This window comes from Peromyscus californicus, unplaced genomic scaffold, assembly GCF_007827085.1.
Source record: "Peromyscus californicus insignis strain IS unplaced genomic scaffold, ASM782708v3 Scaffold_6__1_contigs__length_162567912, whole genome shotgun sequence".
In the NCBI taxonomy this organism is placed as follows: Eukaryota; Metazoa; Chordata; class Mammalia; order Rodentia; family Cricetidae; genus Peromyscus; species Peromyscus californicus.
The window spans coordinates 102,538,302-102,551,664 of NW_026294584.1; the positions used below are offsets into that span (position 1 = coordinate 102,538,302).

The window sequence follows — 13,363 nt, forward strand, 5'->3', positions numbered from 1 at the left end:
ATATCCTTCAATAAACGGCATTCAGCATTAATATATATATATATATATATATATATATATATATATATATATGAATAAACTATTATATGAAACGCTTGGAAAAGAAAAAAAAAAACAATAGAAAAATAGCCCCAATTGGTGGCATAGTCCTTTCATCCCAGCACTCTGGAAGCAGAGGCAGGCAAATCTCTGTGAATTCAAGCCCAGCCAAGGCTACACCGTGAGACTATGTCTCCATAAACAAGAGAAAATCAAACAGAAGTTTGGAAGATGCCCCAGGGAAACGAGTAACTTTCCAGAAGCCAGCTTGGAATAGAAGGTGTCTTCAAAGAAGAGTCATTTTTTAGAGACATGATAAGGCAAACGACAAGGAAGAAGAGTTCCAGTTTCTATGGCTGGATGACCGTGAGAAGGCAAATAGTGAGGGAAAGCCTCTAGGGTCAAGTTTGTTATGTGAGTCTCTGGCTGATGAAAGTCTCTCAAGTCCCAACACACAGGAGGTGAAGAGGCAGGAGGGTGAGGAGTTCCAGGTCAGCCTGGACTGCATAGTAGTAAATTAGAGATCACTTGGGCTATTTGAGATTCTGTCATAAAAAAACAAAACAAAACAAAGGCTGTGAAAGAAACAAAGCCACAAGAAGTGGACAGGTCTTTTGGCCTCTCCGTGCTGTTAGAATTGGGGAGCACCTTGTTTTATAAAGCAGCACAGCTCTTCCCCGGGTCTGGTGGAGAATCCTGGGTCTCTAGGCTGACAAGGGCAGACAGAGGAAGGCAGAAGCTGGAAACAGAGCAGACTGGCTGAAGCAGAGGGATTTCCTTAGCTCTCTGGCCAGCACAGCCACGGGCTGGTGAACCACTCTCCTTTTCTATGAGGGTCAGTCAGAAAACTCAGTTTTGTGCTGGTAGCATGCAGTTGCAGCTGTGCTTCTACTTTGATCTGGCAGGCCCTCCATTTAGTCCAGGAGCTTAGGCCAAGCTAATGGCTTCCTAGACATTTTACTTACAATGTCTAAAATTGTCTTTGGAGATAAACCTCCATCCCTAGGTAGGGAAGGGAGGAGAGACCCTTTTGTCTTTATGTGTATGTGTTTATTTTTACTTCAGTGCTTGTGTGTATTGCGATGCCCTGGAAAGTCAGAAGAGCTGGTGTTACACACAGGCAGTTGTAAGCCTCAGAAACTGAACTCAGTAAAGACCGCTTAGCCCGAGTTATCTCTCTAGTCCTTTAAAATTGCTTATGTTATGCATACGAGTGTGTGTTTGTGGGTGCTGACAGAGACCAGAGCTGGAGTTACAGGCCAGTGTCAGCCACCAGGATGTGGGTGCTGGAAACTGAACTCTGGTCCAGTCGAAGAGCAGGAAGTGCTCTTAACCACTAAGTACTGTCTCCAGCCCTCCCCTTGTGTTTTGTTTTTAGGTAACTGGAGGAAGATGTAGTATTTGTGTCTTCTCGATTGTCTTAAACCTGAAACAGACCTTTTGTGGGAGGCCCCTTTTCGTGTATGGACGTGGGTCCCGTGTTCTGCTCCCCCTACTTCACAATACCCTATCTCCCTTCTTTTTCTTACCACGCAGCTAAGGAGTCCCTGGAACAAAGCACTCACTTCGGAAATGTTAGCGGCTAGTTTGCCTGGTTTTTTGACTGAGATTGGCCACGTGTATTCACTGCAAGAACGCGATTTGGGGGACCGTAGAGGGCATTAGTGAAGAAGAGGAAAGGCGGGAAGGAGGAGAGCTGAGGTGGGCCTCAACCTGCGCCTCGGATGTGAGCTTCCGGGGACAGAGTGGACTTAGGACACAGTGGCTTGGGTCAGGAACACAAGGTAGGGTGAACCTGGGGAGCAAAGGACCTGGGTGGGGCTGGTGGGCGTGGCGATATGCCCTGGGGCGGGGCCGGGGCGGGGCGAGCGCGCGCAGACTCATAGAGCTCCAGGTCTGCTGGCCGACCCACTGTCAGTCTGCAGCAGCGGGAGACCATGGGACGCTACGCTGCGGCGCTGGTGGGCTTGCAGTTCGGGCTGGGGCTGCTGCTGTGTGAACTGGGCAGCCTAGCAAGCGCCGAGCCCCGGGCCCCGCCGGACAGGATCGGTAGGTGCGGGGGATGAGGAGGCTAGGCAATGCGGAGGACCGTCTCCCCGTGGCAGGGTGGAGATCAGGGTCCTGAGGACCCGGCCGTGCGCTCCCGAGCGTGGAACGGTGCCACTGGAGGCGTGGGCAGGCTCGGGACCCGGTTTCCCTCCAGCCCCAGCCTGGGAGGCTCTCAGCTCTAGGAGCTGGATGCCCTCGGGAGCCCGCCTCTGACTGTTCCTAGAGCCGAGTCTGTCTGGAAGACCGAGGCGCGCAGACACCGCACAGGGACTAGTCTGTCGTCCCCCTCCCCCAAGCCCTCCCCCGACAGAGCTGGACCTCCTCCCCGCACCTGCGCTCTGCTTGCGAGGCTGCAACTGCTGCAGCTAAGGAGAGGACCGGCTGTCTTCCTGGCCTTACTTCCCTTGGGTTTTCACTTCCGGGCGTTCTGTCCCCATCTGAAGTTGTGTCTTTCGGGATCGTTCATGGTGTTGGAGCCTCAGAGAGACAAAGAACAAAGCTGGGCGAAGATGGCGGCCACTTTATTTAAAATGCGTGCAGGAGTGGCCCATTCATGCCTCTCCAGGAGTTGGGTACAGGAGAGTCCGTGGGTCCGGTGGTCTCTCCACAAAGATCTGTGGACATGTTTGGGCATCTTTTGACTAACTGTTACTTGTAATTTCATCTAAAGCACCTGTCCAGATACAGGGAGTGTGACCTCAGAAAGAACCCTGCCCCCAGGCTCCACGAAGTTGTTGGTTATAGTCTTGAGTAATGTCTGTTATTGGTTAATGGCCTTTCAAAAACAAAAGTCACCCCGCTAAGAGGGGAAACAAACGGTTCCTCTTTTTCCCTCCTTATAGCCATCGTCGGTGCTGGAATTGGTGGCACTTCCTCAGCCTATTACCTTCGGAAGAAATTTGGGAAGGATGTGAAGATTGACGTGTTTGAAAGAGAAGAGGTCGGGGGCCGTCTGGCCACTTTGAAGGTGGAAGGTCATGACTACGAGTCAGGGGGTTCTGTCATCCACCCTCTAAATTTGCACATGAAGCGTTTTGTCAAAGAGCTGGGTATGTGACTGTGGTCTTGGAGCTAAGCAGATTTCTGTGCCGTGTGACTGGCTCTAGGTGTTTTCATCGACACAGAGAGCTGAGATGTTTCTGCCTTGTTTGTCTTCTACCGAGGAGCTGATGAAACTGTTTCTCTCGCTGTGGGGTTTAGTTTAGCAGTTGGTACCGGTCTAGCTTTGAGCCACTCTCCTGTAACGGGACTCCAGTTATCTGTGTGTCATCAGTTCTCTGGAATTACAACCACAGGGCGCAATGAGAATGGCAGCTGTTACCAATCCTTCAAGAAAATTTTATTTTAAAAAATTAAGTTTTCGCTATTTCTTCTGTGTGAAGGGGGCGGGGGTGTGGTCTGAGTGCTACAAGGGTGTGTATGGGGGGGGCGGCAGAGGGCAACTGATGAGTCAGTTCTTTCCTTCTACCATGTGGGTCCCAGGAATTGAACTCAGGTCATCAGGCTTGGCAGCAGATGCCTTTAGGGCCTGAGCCATCTTGCTTGGTCCCTGTTGGCAGTTCTCGAACCCCTGGGTTTGGGTTGAAGAGTCGGGGTGTTTTGAGCTAGCAGAAACCTTAGCTCATTTTCCTAATGAGAAAATGAGACCCACGGGCTTCAGACACTTGGCTTGAAGTCATTCGAATGGGGTACAGAGACATGTGCTCACAGGGAGGGACACATGACGACGCACTGCCAGCAGAGGAGCAGGGCGTGTTGTGGGGAAGTCTGGCAGGCCTCTGCAAGCCTTCCGAGGGAATATTGTGTAACTTTGGCCTTTTCCCATTTACCTGAAATTCCTAATTTTGCAAAGATCAGCATAGGAATGGAAGTACATCTTATTCCTCAGCTGCCCTTTTCATCCCTGACTGATGCTTTATTCTCCATGACTAAGAATAGTGGGGTTAATTTGGTACATGTACATGGTCTTCTGACCCATCTCCTAGTGTCAGTTGGTGGATTGAGCAATCAGAGTGTCCGAACTGTTTTAAACATAGAACTCTAATGTGTCTCCTGAGACCTGGGGACGGCCCCTAAGTCACTCACTCAGAATGTCCCTGGCAGGTCACCCAAATTCCCTTTTCATTGGGCCAATGTAGAAACCACTGGCATGCCGGGCAGTGGTGGTGCACGCCTTTAATCCCAGCACTCGGGAGGCAGAGCCAGGTGGATCTCTGTGAGTCTGAGGCCAGCCTGGTCTACAGAGTGAGATCCAGGACAGGCACCAAAACTACACAGAGAAACCCTGTCTGGAAAAACCAAAAAAAGAAAAAGAAACCACTAGCATACTTTGCCTCTGGGTTTTTTTGTTTTGTTTTGTTTTAAGATTTGTGTGTGTGTGTGTGTGTGTGTGTGTGTGTGTGTGTGTGTGTGTGTGTACTAGAGTTACAGGTGGTTGTGAACTGCCTCACATGGATGCTAGGAACGGAACCCAAGTCCTTTACAAGAGCAGCAGGGGTCATAACCACTGAGCCGTCTCCTGAGCCCCTCCTCTATTTTGGCAGGTCTCTCCAGTGTTCCAGCTTCAGGTGGCCTGATGGGGGTGTACAATGGAAAGTCTCTGGTGTTTGAGGAGAGCAGCTGGTTTATAATCAACATGATTAAGCTGGTGTGGCGCTACGGATTTCAGTCTCTGAGAATGCACATGTGGGTAGAAGACTTGCTGGACAAGTTCATGAGGTAACTATCCCGCTTCTGTTGAACTTAAGATCTTCCGGTCTGAAGATCACGAGAATGTTAGTTCCCTGAACTAGTTCTCCGCCTAGTCACCACTTTGTTAGGCAAAATGTTTCACAGAAAACATGCAGATCATCACCCTGTTTGGGAGCTTAACATGTTGGCTGTTTTTGTTTCTAAATTGTACTTTGCAAGGGCTGAGATATGGCTCAATGGTTGGACACTTGCCTGGCATGCCTGACCATCCCATTTAAGGAGTTGACTTCTGTGCAGCATCTAAGAGTGTCTGGCAACACTAAAGAAACATTTGCAAAACACAATTCGGAAGCTGGGCTTGAAAAAGAAAAAAGGCATTAATTCTCATGGCAGCTGGCTCCAGAGCCACTGCTGCTGGCTGATTTTGGCAGATGTGGAAGGTGAAGATGTCCAGGTTTTAAGTGTAGAAGACCACCCACCTAGCTAGGAAGTGGTAAAGCTGGAGTTCCCTCCCAGGCCAAATCAATCTGGAGTCTCTCTTAATGCCTGCATTGTGCTGGTTGTGGGAGACCAGTTCCCACATTTATTTACCCCAGAGACTCTTGAAGAGAGATGGATAAGAGATTTAGCTAGAATGGGGAGAGAAACAGATAGAAACATAGGATAGCCTTGGGAGGGCCTGGATCCTTATCAACCAGCCCTTACGGTCTCTTCTAAAGGGCTTTTTATAAGAATGCCAAGGGGTGGAGCAAAGACCTCCCCCTAGCACAGACAAGTGCAAACCCTTCCAATCATCTCGTAACCATGCACATGGTCAAGCCATCCTCTAATGCAGCTCCACTGGGTAAAGCAAGCTCAGATCTCACTAGGAACCTTGTGGGCCTCCACAGCTGGTGTATAGGTGAATGAGATACTGAGCATAAGAACTTACAGTAAATGTAAAACTGAAATGAGGTTTGGCTTTGGGCTTTTTGAGTTCTATTTTATTATCATTGTGTGCTGTATAAGGTGGAAATGTGGATGCACAGAGGACGGCTTTTGTGAGTCAGTTCTCTTTCCAGTGTGGGCTTTGGGCATTGAAGTCGGGTCATCCGGCTTGTGAGGCAGAACGCTCGCTGTTCACCTGCTGAGCCATCTTGCCATCCCTGTTTCTTTTTCTTTTACTGTCAGATTATGTATTCTAGACTTTAAGTGGGAACTATTGAGAGCACAGGTGTCCTGGGGTGACAGGCAGAGGGAGGAACAGAGGTCTGTGAAGGATGAGACTGAACTGGCAGGAACTCATGTGACTGGCAGGAACTCAGCCATCAGAAACATGGAAATCAATTCATCATAAAAAAAAAAAAAAAACACAAAAAACTGTGTGTTTAGTCTGCATGTATGTCTGTGGTCCTGTGTGTGCCTGGTGACCGAAGAGCTCAGAGAAAGGCATCAGATCTCTTGGAAAAAGAGTTGCAGGTAATTATGAGCTGCCCTGCGAACAGAACCCAGGTCCTCTGCAAGAGCAGCAGCAGCATGTTTGGTTTTTGGTTTTTTTGGTTTGGTTTGGTTTTTCAAGACAGGGTTTCTCTGTGTAACAGCTTTGGCTGTCCTCCAACTCACTTTGTAGACCAGGCTGGCCTCGAACTCACAGAGATCCACCTGCCTCTGCCTCCTGAGTGCTGGGATTAAAGATGTGTACCACCACCACCCAGCGATTTTTTTTTTTTTTAAAGATAGAATTTCACAAACCGGGGGGTGGTGGTACACCCCTTTAACCCCACACACCATCAGAGGGAAGCTGATTTCTGTGAGTTTGAGGCCAGCTGATCTACAGAGTGAGTTCCAAAATAGCCAGGGCTACACAAAAAAACCCTGTCTCGAAAAACTAAAAAAAAAAAGGATAGAATGGCTGGTCTGCAATTTGCAGTCCTTCTGCCTCAACCTCCCAAGTCTGGCTTTTTTTTTTTTTTTTAATTTTTCAAGGGTTAGATTTGAACTCGGATTGCTGGATTCAGAGTGCTAACCATTACACCATGGAACCTCATCAGTTTCTCTTTTCTGAGGCTGTTTGTAGCCCCTTGTCCTATGTGGGGTTTCATGACCGTTTCTCTTTTTTTCAAGGATCTATCGTTATCAGTCCCATGACTATGCCTTCAGCAGTGTAGAAAAGTTATTGCTCGCTATCGGAGGGGATGACTACGTCCGACTGCTTAACCAGACTCTCCATGAAAACCTGCAGAAAGCAGGCTTCTCTGAGACATTCCTCAACGAGATGATCGCTCCTATCATGCGCGTCAATTTTGGTCAAAGCACCAACCTCAATGCCTTTGTGGGTAAGACAGTATTGGAGGGAATCAGGGATAGCCATAGCGAAGGAGCTTAGGCATCAGGCTCGGGATGGGGAGGCTGCCTGTCTTAGTGTCTCAAGCGTTTTTTACCGACATCATTAATTTCTGTCTGTGAGTTGTTAGGGGTAGAGGGTCCAGTGCTTCTGATAGTGCCAGTGGCTGTCGCCCCTGAGGGTCATCTGGCCATGTCTGGAGGCATTTGGAGCAGAACATCTAAGTGGGTGGGAGGGGGCCACTTACCTAACCAAGACAGAATTAAAATGTGTTTGCCCTCTCCTGACAGGGGCAGTGTCAATGACAGGGGCCGATTCCAACCTTTGGGCTGTGGAAGGTGGTAATAAAGTTGTTTGTTCAAGGCTCCTTCAGGCCTCCGGCAGCAACCTTATAACTGGTTCCGTAGTGTCCATAGAGGAGAAGACAAGGACCAAACAGACCGGTGAGGCTGAACTCTGATTGTTCCTGGTTATTCTTGCAAAAATGACGGCTCAGGGAGAAAATGTCACACACACACACACACACACACACGCACACGCACACGCACACGCACACGCACACGCACACGCACACACACACACACACTTTTTTTTTTTTAAGATAGAGTTTTTCTATCTAAAGTAGCTCTGGCTATACTGGAACTCACTATGTAGACTGTGTTGGCCTCAGACTCACAGAGACCCGCTTGCCTCTGCCTCCTAAATTCTGGGATTAAAGCCGTATGCCACTACGCCTAGTTTTTTACATGGGTGATGTGGATTTGAACTCAGGTCCCATAATTCTATAACTTCTAATAGCTTCTCTATGATTGTAAAAAGTTAAGATATATATGTATATATCTCCAATTGTATTACATTGAGGATGTTTTTCTACTCAGTAAGAACAAAATGTGGAACATTCTCTTTGAGAATTTTTTCCATATCCCGTGAGCCATGATCATTCCTTTTAGCACAGTTGGGAACATTTCTGCATGAGCAGTGTGAAGTTCCACTGTTTGGGAACTTCGTAAGAGATGCCAGAAGAAAAGATTTTTCTGGCCTGGGGAAATGGCTCAGTGGGTAAGAGAACTTACTTCACAAGCATGAGGACCTGAGTTCAAATCCCCAGCACCCATGTTTAAAAAAAAGAGCTAGATGTCTCTCATATATGCCTGTAACCTCAGTATGGTGAAGAATATAGACAGAAATAATGCTACAGTTTGTTGCTAGTTCTAGTTTACTGAGAGCCCTGTTTCAAGAGAATAAGGCAAAGAGCTATAGAACATGACACCCCATGTCCTCTTCTAGCCTTTGTGTGCATGTCCAGATGCAGACACATCCATACATAGGTATGTGTACATGCCTGTGGGCACACCACGTGCACACTAGAGTCAGGGGCTGGGTGTGTATCTTGGTTGGTAGAGTACTTGCCTAGCATGCATGAAACCACGGGCTTGATCTCCACCATCACAGAAACTAGGTGATGGCACATACCTTATAATTCCACTTATACTCCGGAAGTGGAAGATCAAGGTTATCTTTGGCAACGTAGCGAGTTTGAAGGCAGCCTAAGCTACATGAGACACTGTCTCAAAAATAAAAACAGGGCTGGGAAGATAAGAGCCTTTTCCGTAAAGTCATTGCCATGCAAGCATGGGAGCTTGAGTTTGATCCCAGGACCCACATAGAGAGCTGGGCATTTTGGCAAGTGCTGGTAATTGTGGTGCTGGGGAGAGTAGAGACGGGCAAATCCTTGGGGCTCACTGGTAGCCAGTGTGGCCTAATTGGTAAGCTGCAGTGAGAGAAAAGCAAGATGGGGGCTAGAGAGACGACTCAGTGGTTAAGAGCACTGGCTGCTCTTGCACAGATCCTGAGTTCAGTTCCTAGCACCCACATGACAGTTCACAGTTGCCTGTATAACTCCAGTTCCAGAGGATCTGACACACTCTTCTGGCCTCCAGAGGCACCAGGCATGCACTTAGTGCACAGCCATACATGTGGGCAAACATTTCAATACATAAAATAATAACAAAAAATAAATCTTTAAAAAAAAAAAAAGACAAAAAACAAGATGGACAGCTCCTGGGGAGGGGGTGACACTTGAGGTTAACCTCTGACCTCCACACACAAAAGCACATGTACACAAACGAAGGCAAAAAAATGTTACAGAATTATTTTTAGAAGTCCTGAAATTGAGTATGTTAGAAGCACTAAAAAATACGCGCTTCCCCGTGCTCCTCTAGGAAATCCCACAAAGATGTATGAAGTGGTATATAAAACAGGATCTGAGACCCATTCGGACTTCTACGACATTGTCCTTGTGGCTGCTCCATTGAACCGGAAGATGTCTGACATAACTTTCCTCAATTTTGATCCACCCATTGAGGAATTCGATGACCCATATCAACACCTGGTGACAACTTTAATTAAAGGAGAACTCAATTCCACTCTCTTCAGCTCTAGACCCAAGGATCAGTTCGGCCTCTCCGCGATTCTTGTCACTGATGACTCAGATATGTTTATTAACAGCCTGTCCATTGTGGCCCCTGTAAGAGCGAAGGAGGGTCCTGCACCGGCGGTGGATGGCATGCACGTGTGGAAGACCTTCTCTAGGGACGTTCTCACCAAAGAGCAGATTTCAAAGCTCTTCCTGTCCTATGATTATGCTGTACGGAAGCAATGGCTGTCCTACCCTTACTATGAGCCTCCTCAGAAGTGTCCCTCCATCGTCCTCCACGACCGGCTCTATTACCTCAATGGCATTGAGTTTGCGGCCAGCTGCATGGAGATGAGTGCCATCGCTGGCTACAATGCCGCTCTCCTTGCCTACCACCGCTGGAACGGTAACGAGGACATGATTGACCAGGAGGACCTGTATGAAAAGCTCAAAACGGAGCTGTAACTGAGCATTGCCCCTCCCTAGAGCACCCTGCTCTTGCAGAACTGAGTCAGCAGAGCTGAATCTTTACCAGCACTCTTCATGTGGGTCATGAGAAAACACAACTTTCCCGTTCATTGGAGAACTTGATCTTCAGCCAGACTGTCTTCACTCTTTCATTTTGGGGGAGGTACAGGAGGATTGAACCCAAGGCCCTGTGCATGCTAGGCAAACACTCTGCTACTGACCTGAGCTACATCCAGCCCTCTTTGTGGTTTTTCTTTTGAGACTGGGTCTCACTAAGTTGTCCAGGAGGAGTCTCCTGCCTCAGTCTCCCGAGTGCCTGGGATTACAGGCTCTTGCCATTAGGCCTGGCTTTTAACTGTGGGGGACACTGGCAGAGTTTCCCAGACTTGTTGGGGGGTTAAGGGAGTTTTTTTTTTTTTTTTTTTTTTTTTTTTTAGTTTTTTGAGACGGGGTTTATCTGTGTAACAGTCCTGGCTGTGGCTGTCCTGGAACTGCTCTGTAGACCAGGTTGGCCACCAACTATCAGATCCACCTGCCTCTGCCTCCCAAGTGCTGGGATTAAAGCCATGGGCCACCACTGACTGCCCAATGTTTTAAGTGTCACCTGGAACTTGATAAACACCTGGATTTGGACTCAGTGGGCTGGGTGTGTTCCTGAATTTGCTTCAAATTATAGAGCAATCTTTTTCTTTTCTTTCTCTCTAGTTTTTCTCCCTCTAGAAGTGTGTGGAAACTATGTTTTACTCTGCACACCAGGCTGGAACTCAGTATGTAACCTAGGCTGGTATTTAAATCACAGCAATCCTCCTGTCTCAGCCTCCCACATGCTGGATATAGGTTTGAGGTCCAATTTCTGGCAGTTTACATTTTTTTTAATGTAAATGTGCTGAAGCCTGAGGTCATGACTTTAAGAATGTGATTTTTTGATTGCTTCTGTCTTGGTTTTATCATGGATAGACTCAGAGATAGAAACAGAGATACCCTGTGATGTGGGAACTGGATATAGGCTATTGAATCAAGAAACTGACACTGTACTATATGAGGCCCTCATGTGAGGAGGTCTGTGTTTTTCTATGCTGGGCTAGGGATTGAACCGGAGACCCTGAGTATCCGAGACAAGGACAAGTGCTCTTCCACTGAGCTACATTCCCAGCCCCAAGAGCTTCAGGGCCCCACGGCCAGAGAATGGGAGTTCCTGGGTTGAGGATGGGGTCTTGGCACTGTAGCTTTGCCAAGTTCAAGTTCCTTTGCAGCCAAAGATGAGTAAATCCTGGATGTGGGGATAAACCTTCTATAGAGAGCTTTGAGTGCCTTAAAAGTGCTAAGGAACACAAACCATGACCCTAGCAGACCCGTGCCAGACATGACTGACTGCTGAGATCCTCAGCAGTGGCCTCCATGGGGACTAGCACTGCTGTAGAGGGTGAACCTAGAGCAGTCGGCCTTAGAACCAAGTCTTCACGGCGACTTGGGTTCAGAGGGAATCCCTTCAGATGCTGGGCATTCCGGATGAGAGGCCATTGCTGAAATCTTAAGACAGTGAGTGGCTCTCAGCTGTGGTTGCATGTGGGAGTCCAGGCTTCTCATATGTAGTCAAGCTCAAGAAATCTAACTTTTTGTCCACTGCTCAAGGTCACCAGTGACTGTCATAGCCGCTAGTATTAAGAGAAAAAAAAAGTAATTTTGCCTGCCTTGGTAGTGCATGCCTGTAATTTCAGTACTTTCATGGCAGAAGCAAGAGGATCAAGAGTTCAAGGCCAGCCTGGGCTGTAGCAACACCCTGTCTCAAGGAATAAAAACTGGATTATAGCATTGCATCAGCAAAGTGGTCTAAGAAAACATTGATTCTTAAAAATTATTTTTTCCCTTGTACAGCTGCGGGTATTATTAATGTGTGGAGAAAGCAGCCATGATGTATTTGGTATAGTGACAGGAATTAATTAAATTCATAGCCTATCAAAAGGTTGACATTTTTTCTGATTTGTTCAGAGACATTTGTGTTTTTTCCTGTTGTGGTTTTAATGAACATGGTTTGTCAAGAATATAAGAACACTGTTAAGGATTTGGTACTGCGGCTCCTCATCTGAGGGCTATGTTTCGTGATCCCCTGTGGGCACCCAGACCTGGGAAGCAGTGTGCCCCGTATGTTCTATTTCCACATGTACAATATACCTGTGATAAAATTTTAATTTATAAATTTGGCACAGTAAGAGATTAACAACGGGGTTGGGGATTTAGCTCAGTGGTAGAGCACTTGCCTAGCAAGCGCAAGACCCTGGGTTCGGTCCTCAGCTCTGGAAAAAAAAAAAAGAGATTAACAACATTAATTATAAAATGGAAAAGTTGTAACAATTTACCATAATGGAAGTCAATTAAAACTTACAACACATTTCTGGTATTTTCTTTTTTTTCTGGATAGGGTCTCACTATGTAGCCTTAGCTGGCTTCAGAGTTATAGACAGTTTGCTTCTCCCCCTCCCCTCCACATGCTGGGTTTAAAGGCTTCTGAGATGACTATACAGTGTCCCGAGGGAGTATTGTCCATGGAGTATTTTCAGACTGTAACTGCAGACAGATCAGCAAAAAAGGTACTACCTATGGGAGGGCTGCTGCAAATGCAGGGGAATACAAGACAATCAATTCCTACAGACTTGGATCTGTAATGGGCTGTATTTGGGCTTATAATTTAAAATTTGCTAGTGGGTGGGAGAGTTGGCTCCTTGGTTTAGAGCACTGGCTATTCTTCCAGAGGACCTGAGTTCATTTTCCAGCACTCACATGGCAGCTCACAACTGTCTGTAAATCCAGTTTCAGGGGTCTAGGCACACTCTTGGTGCACAGATATACATGCAGACAAAATACATACACATATAAGAAAATTTTAAAAATCTTTAGCCAGGTGTGGTAGCGCATGGCTTTAATTCCAGCTCTTGGGAGGCAGAGGCAGGCAGATCTGTGACTTCTATGCTAGCCTGGTCTACATAGTGAGTTCCAGGCCAGCCAGGACAACACACTGAGACCTCGTCTAAAATAATAATAGTAGTAATAGGTTAAAAAAACTGTTTAAGCCGGGCGGTGGTGGTGCACGCCTTTAATCCCAGCACTCGGGAGGCAGAGGCAGGCGGATCTCTGTGAGTTTGAGGCCAGCCTGGGCTACAGAGTGAGTTCCAGGACAGGCTCCAAAGCTACACAGAGAAACCCTGTCTCGAAAAACCAAACCAAACAAACAAAACAAATAAAAAAAAACTGTTTAAGTGAGCCTCTGGTTCAATAAGTTTATTAATTCAAAAGTTTACAATTAAAGTGTATATGGCCCCATCTTTAGTTACTAGGAAGACAGGCCATTTGGAGAAGGGACATGCATTTCTCTGCGAGCA

At 47.2% G+C, this 13,363-nt stretch overlaps 1 protein-coding gene across 1 annotated transcript; it reads left to right on the forward strand.

The window, feature by feature from the left end:
• The first annotated feature begins 1,926 nt into the window (after window positions 1-1,926).
• Window positions 1,927-12,375, forward strand: Pcyox1 (prenylcysteine oxidase 1). The gene is made up of 6 exons (XM_052720665.1): window positions 1,927-2,088; window positions 2,931-3,137; window positions 4,632-4,806; window positions 6,883-7,094; window positions 7,393-7,545; window positions 9,325-12,375. The coding sequence occupies exons 1-6, from the start codon at window positions 1,977-1,979 to the stop codon at window positions 9,981-9,983; spliced, it is 1,518 nt and encodes a 505-aa protein (XP_052576625.1). The 5' UTR covers window positions 1,927-1,976; the 3' UTR covers window positions 9,984-12,375.
• The last annotated feature ends 988 nt before the right edge of the window (window positions 12,376-13,363 follow it).

Excerpts from the sequence above, each read along its gene's own strand:
- Pcyox1 (XM_052720665.1), top strand. The coding sequence starts at position 1,977 with ATGGGACGCTACGCTGCGGCGCTGGTGGGCTTGCAGTTCGGGCTGGGG. Across the intron at positions 4,807-6,882 it reads TTGCTGGACAAGTTCATGAG|GATCTATCGTTATCAGTCCC; the intron begins GTAACTATCCCG and ends CTTTTTTTCAAG. Across the intron at positions 7,546-9,324 it reads GACAAGGACCAAACAGACCG|GAAATCCCACAAAGATGTAT; the intron begins GTGAGGCTGAAC and ends GTGCTCCTCTAG.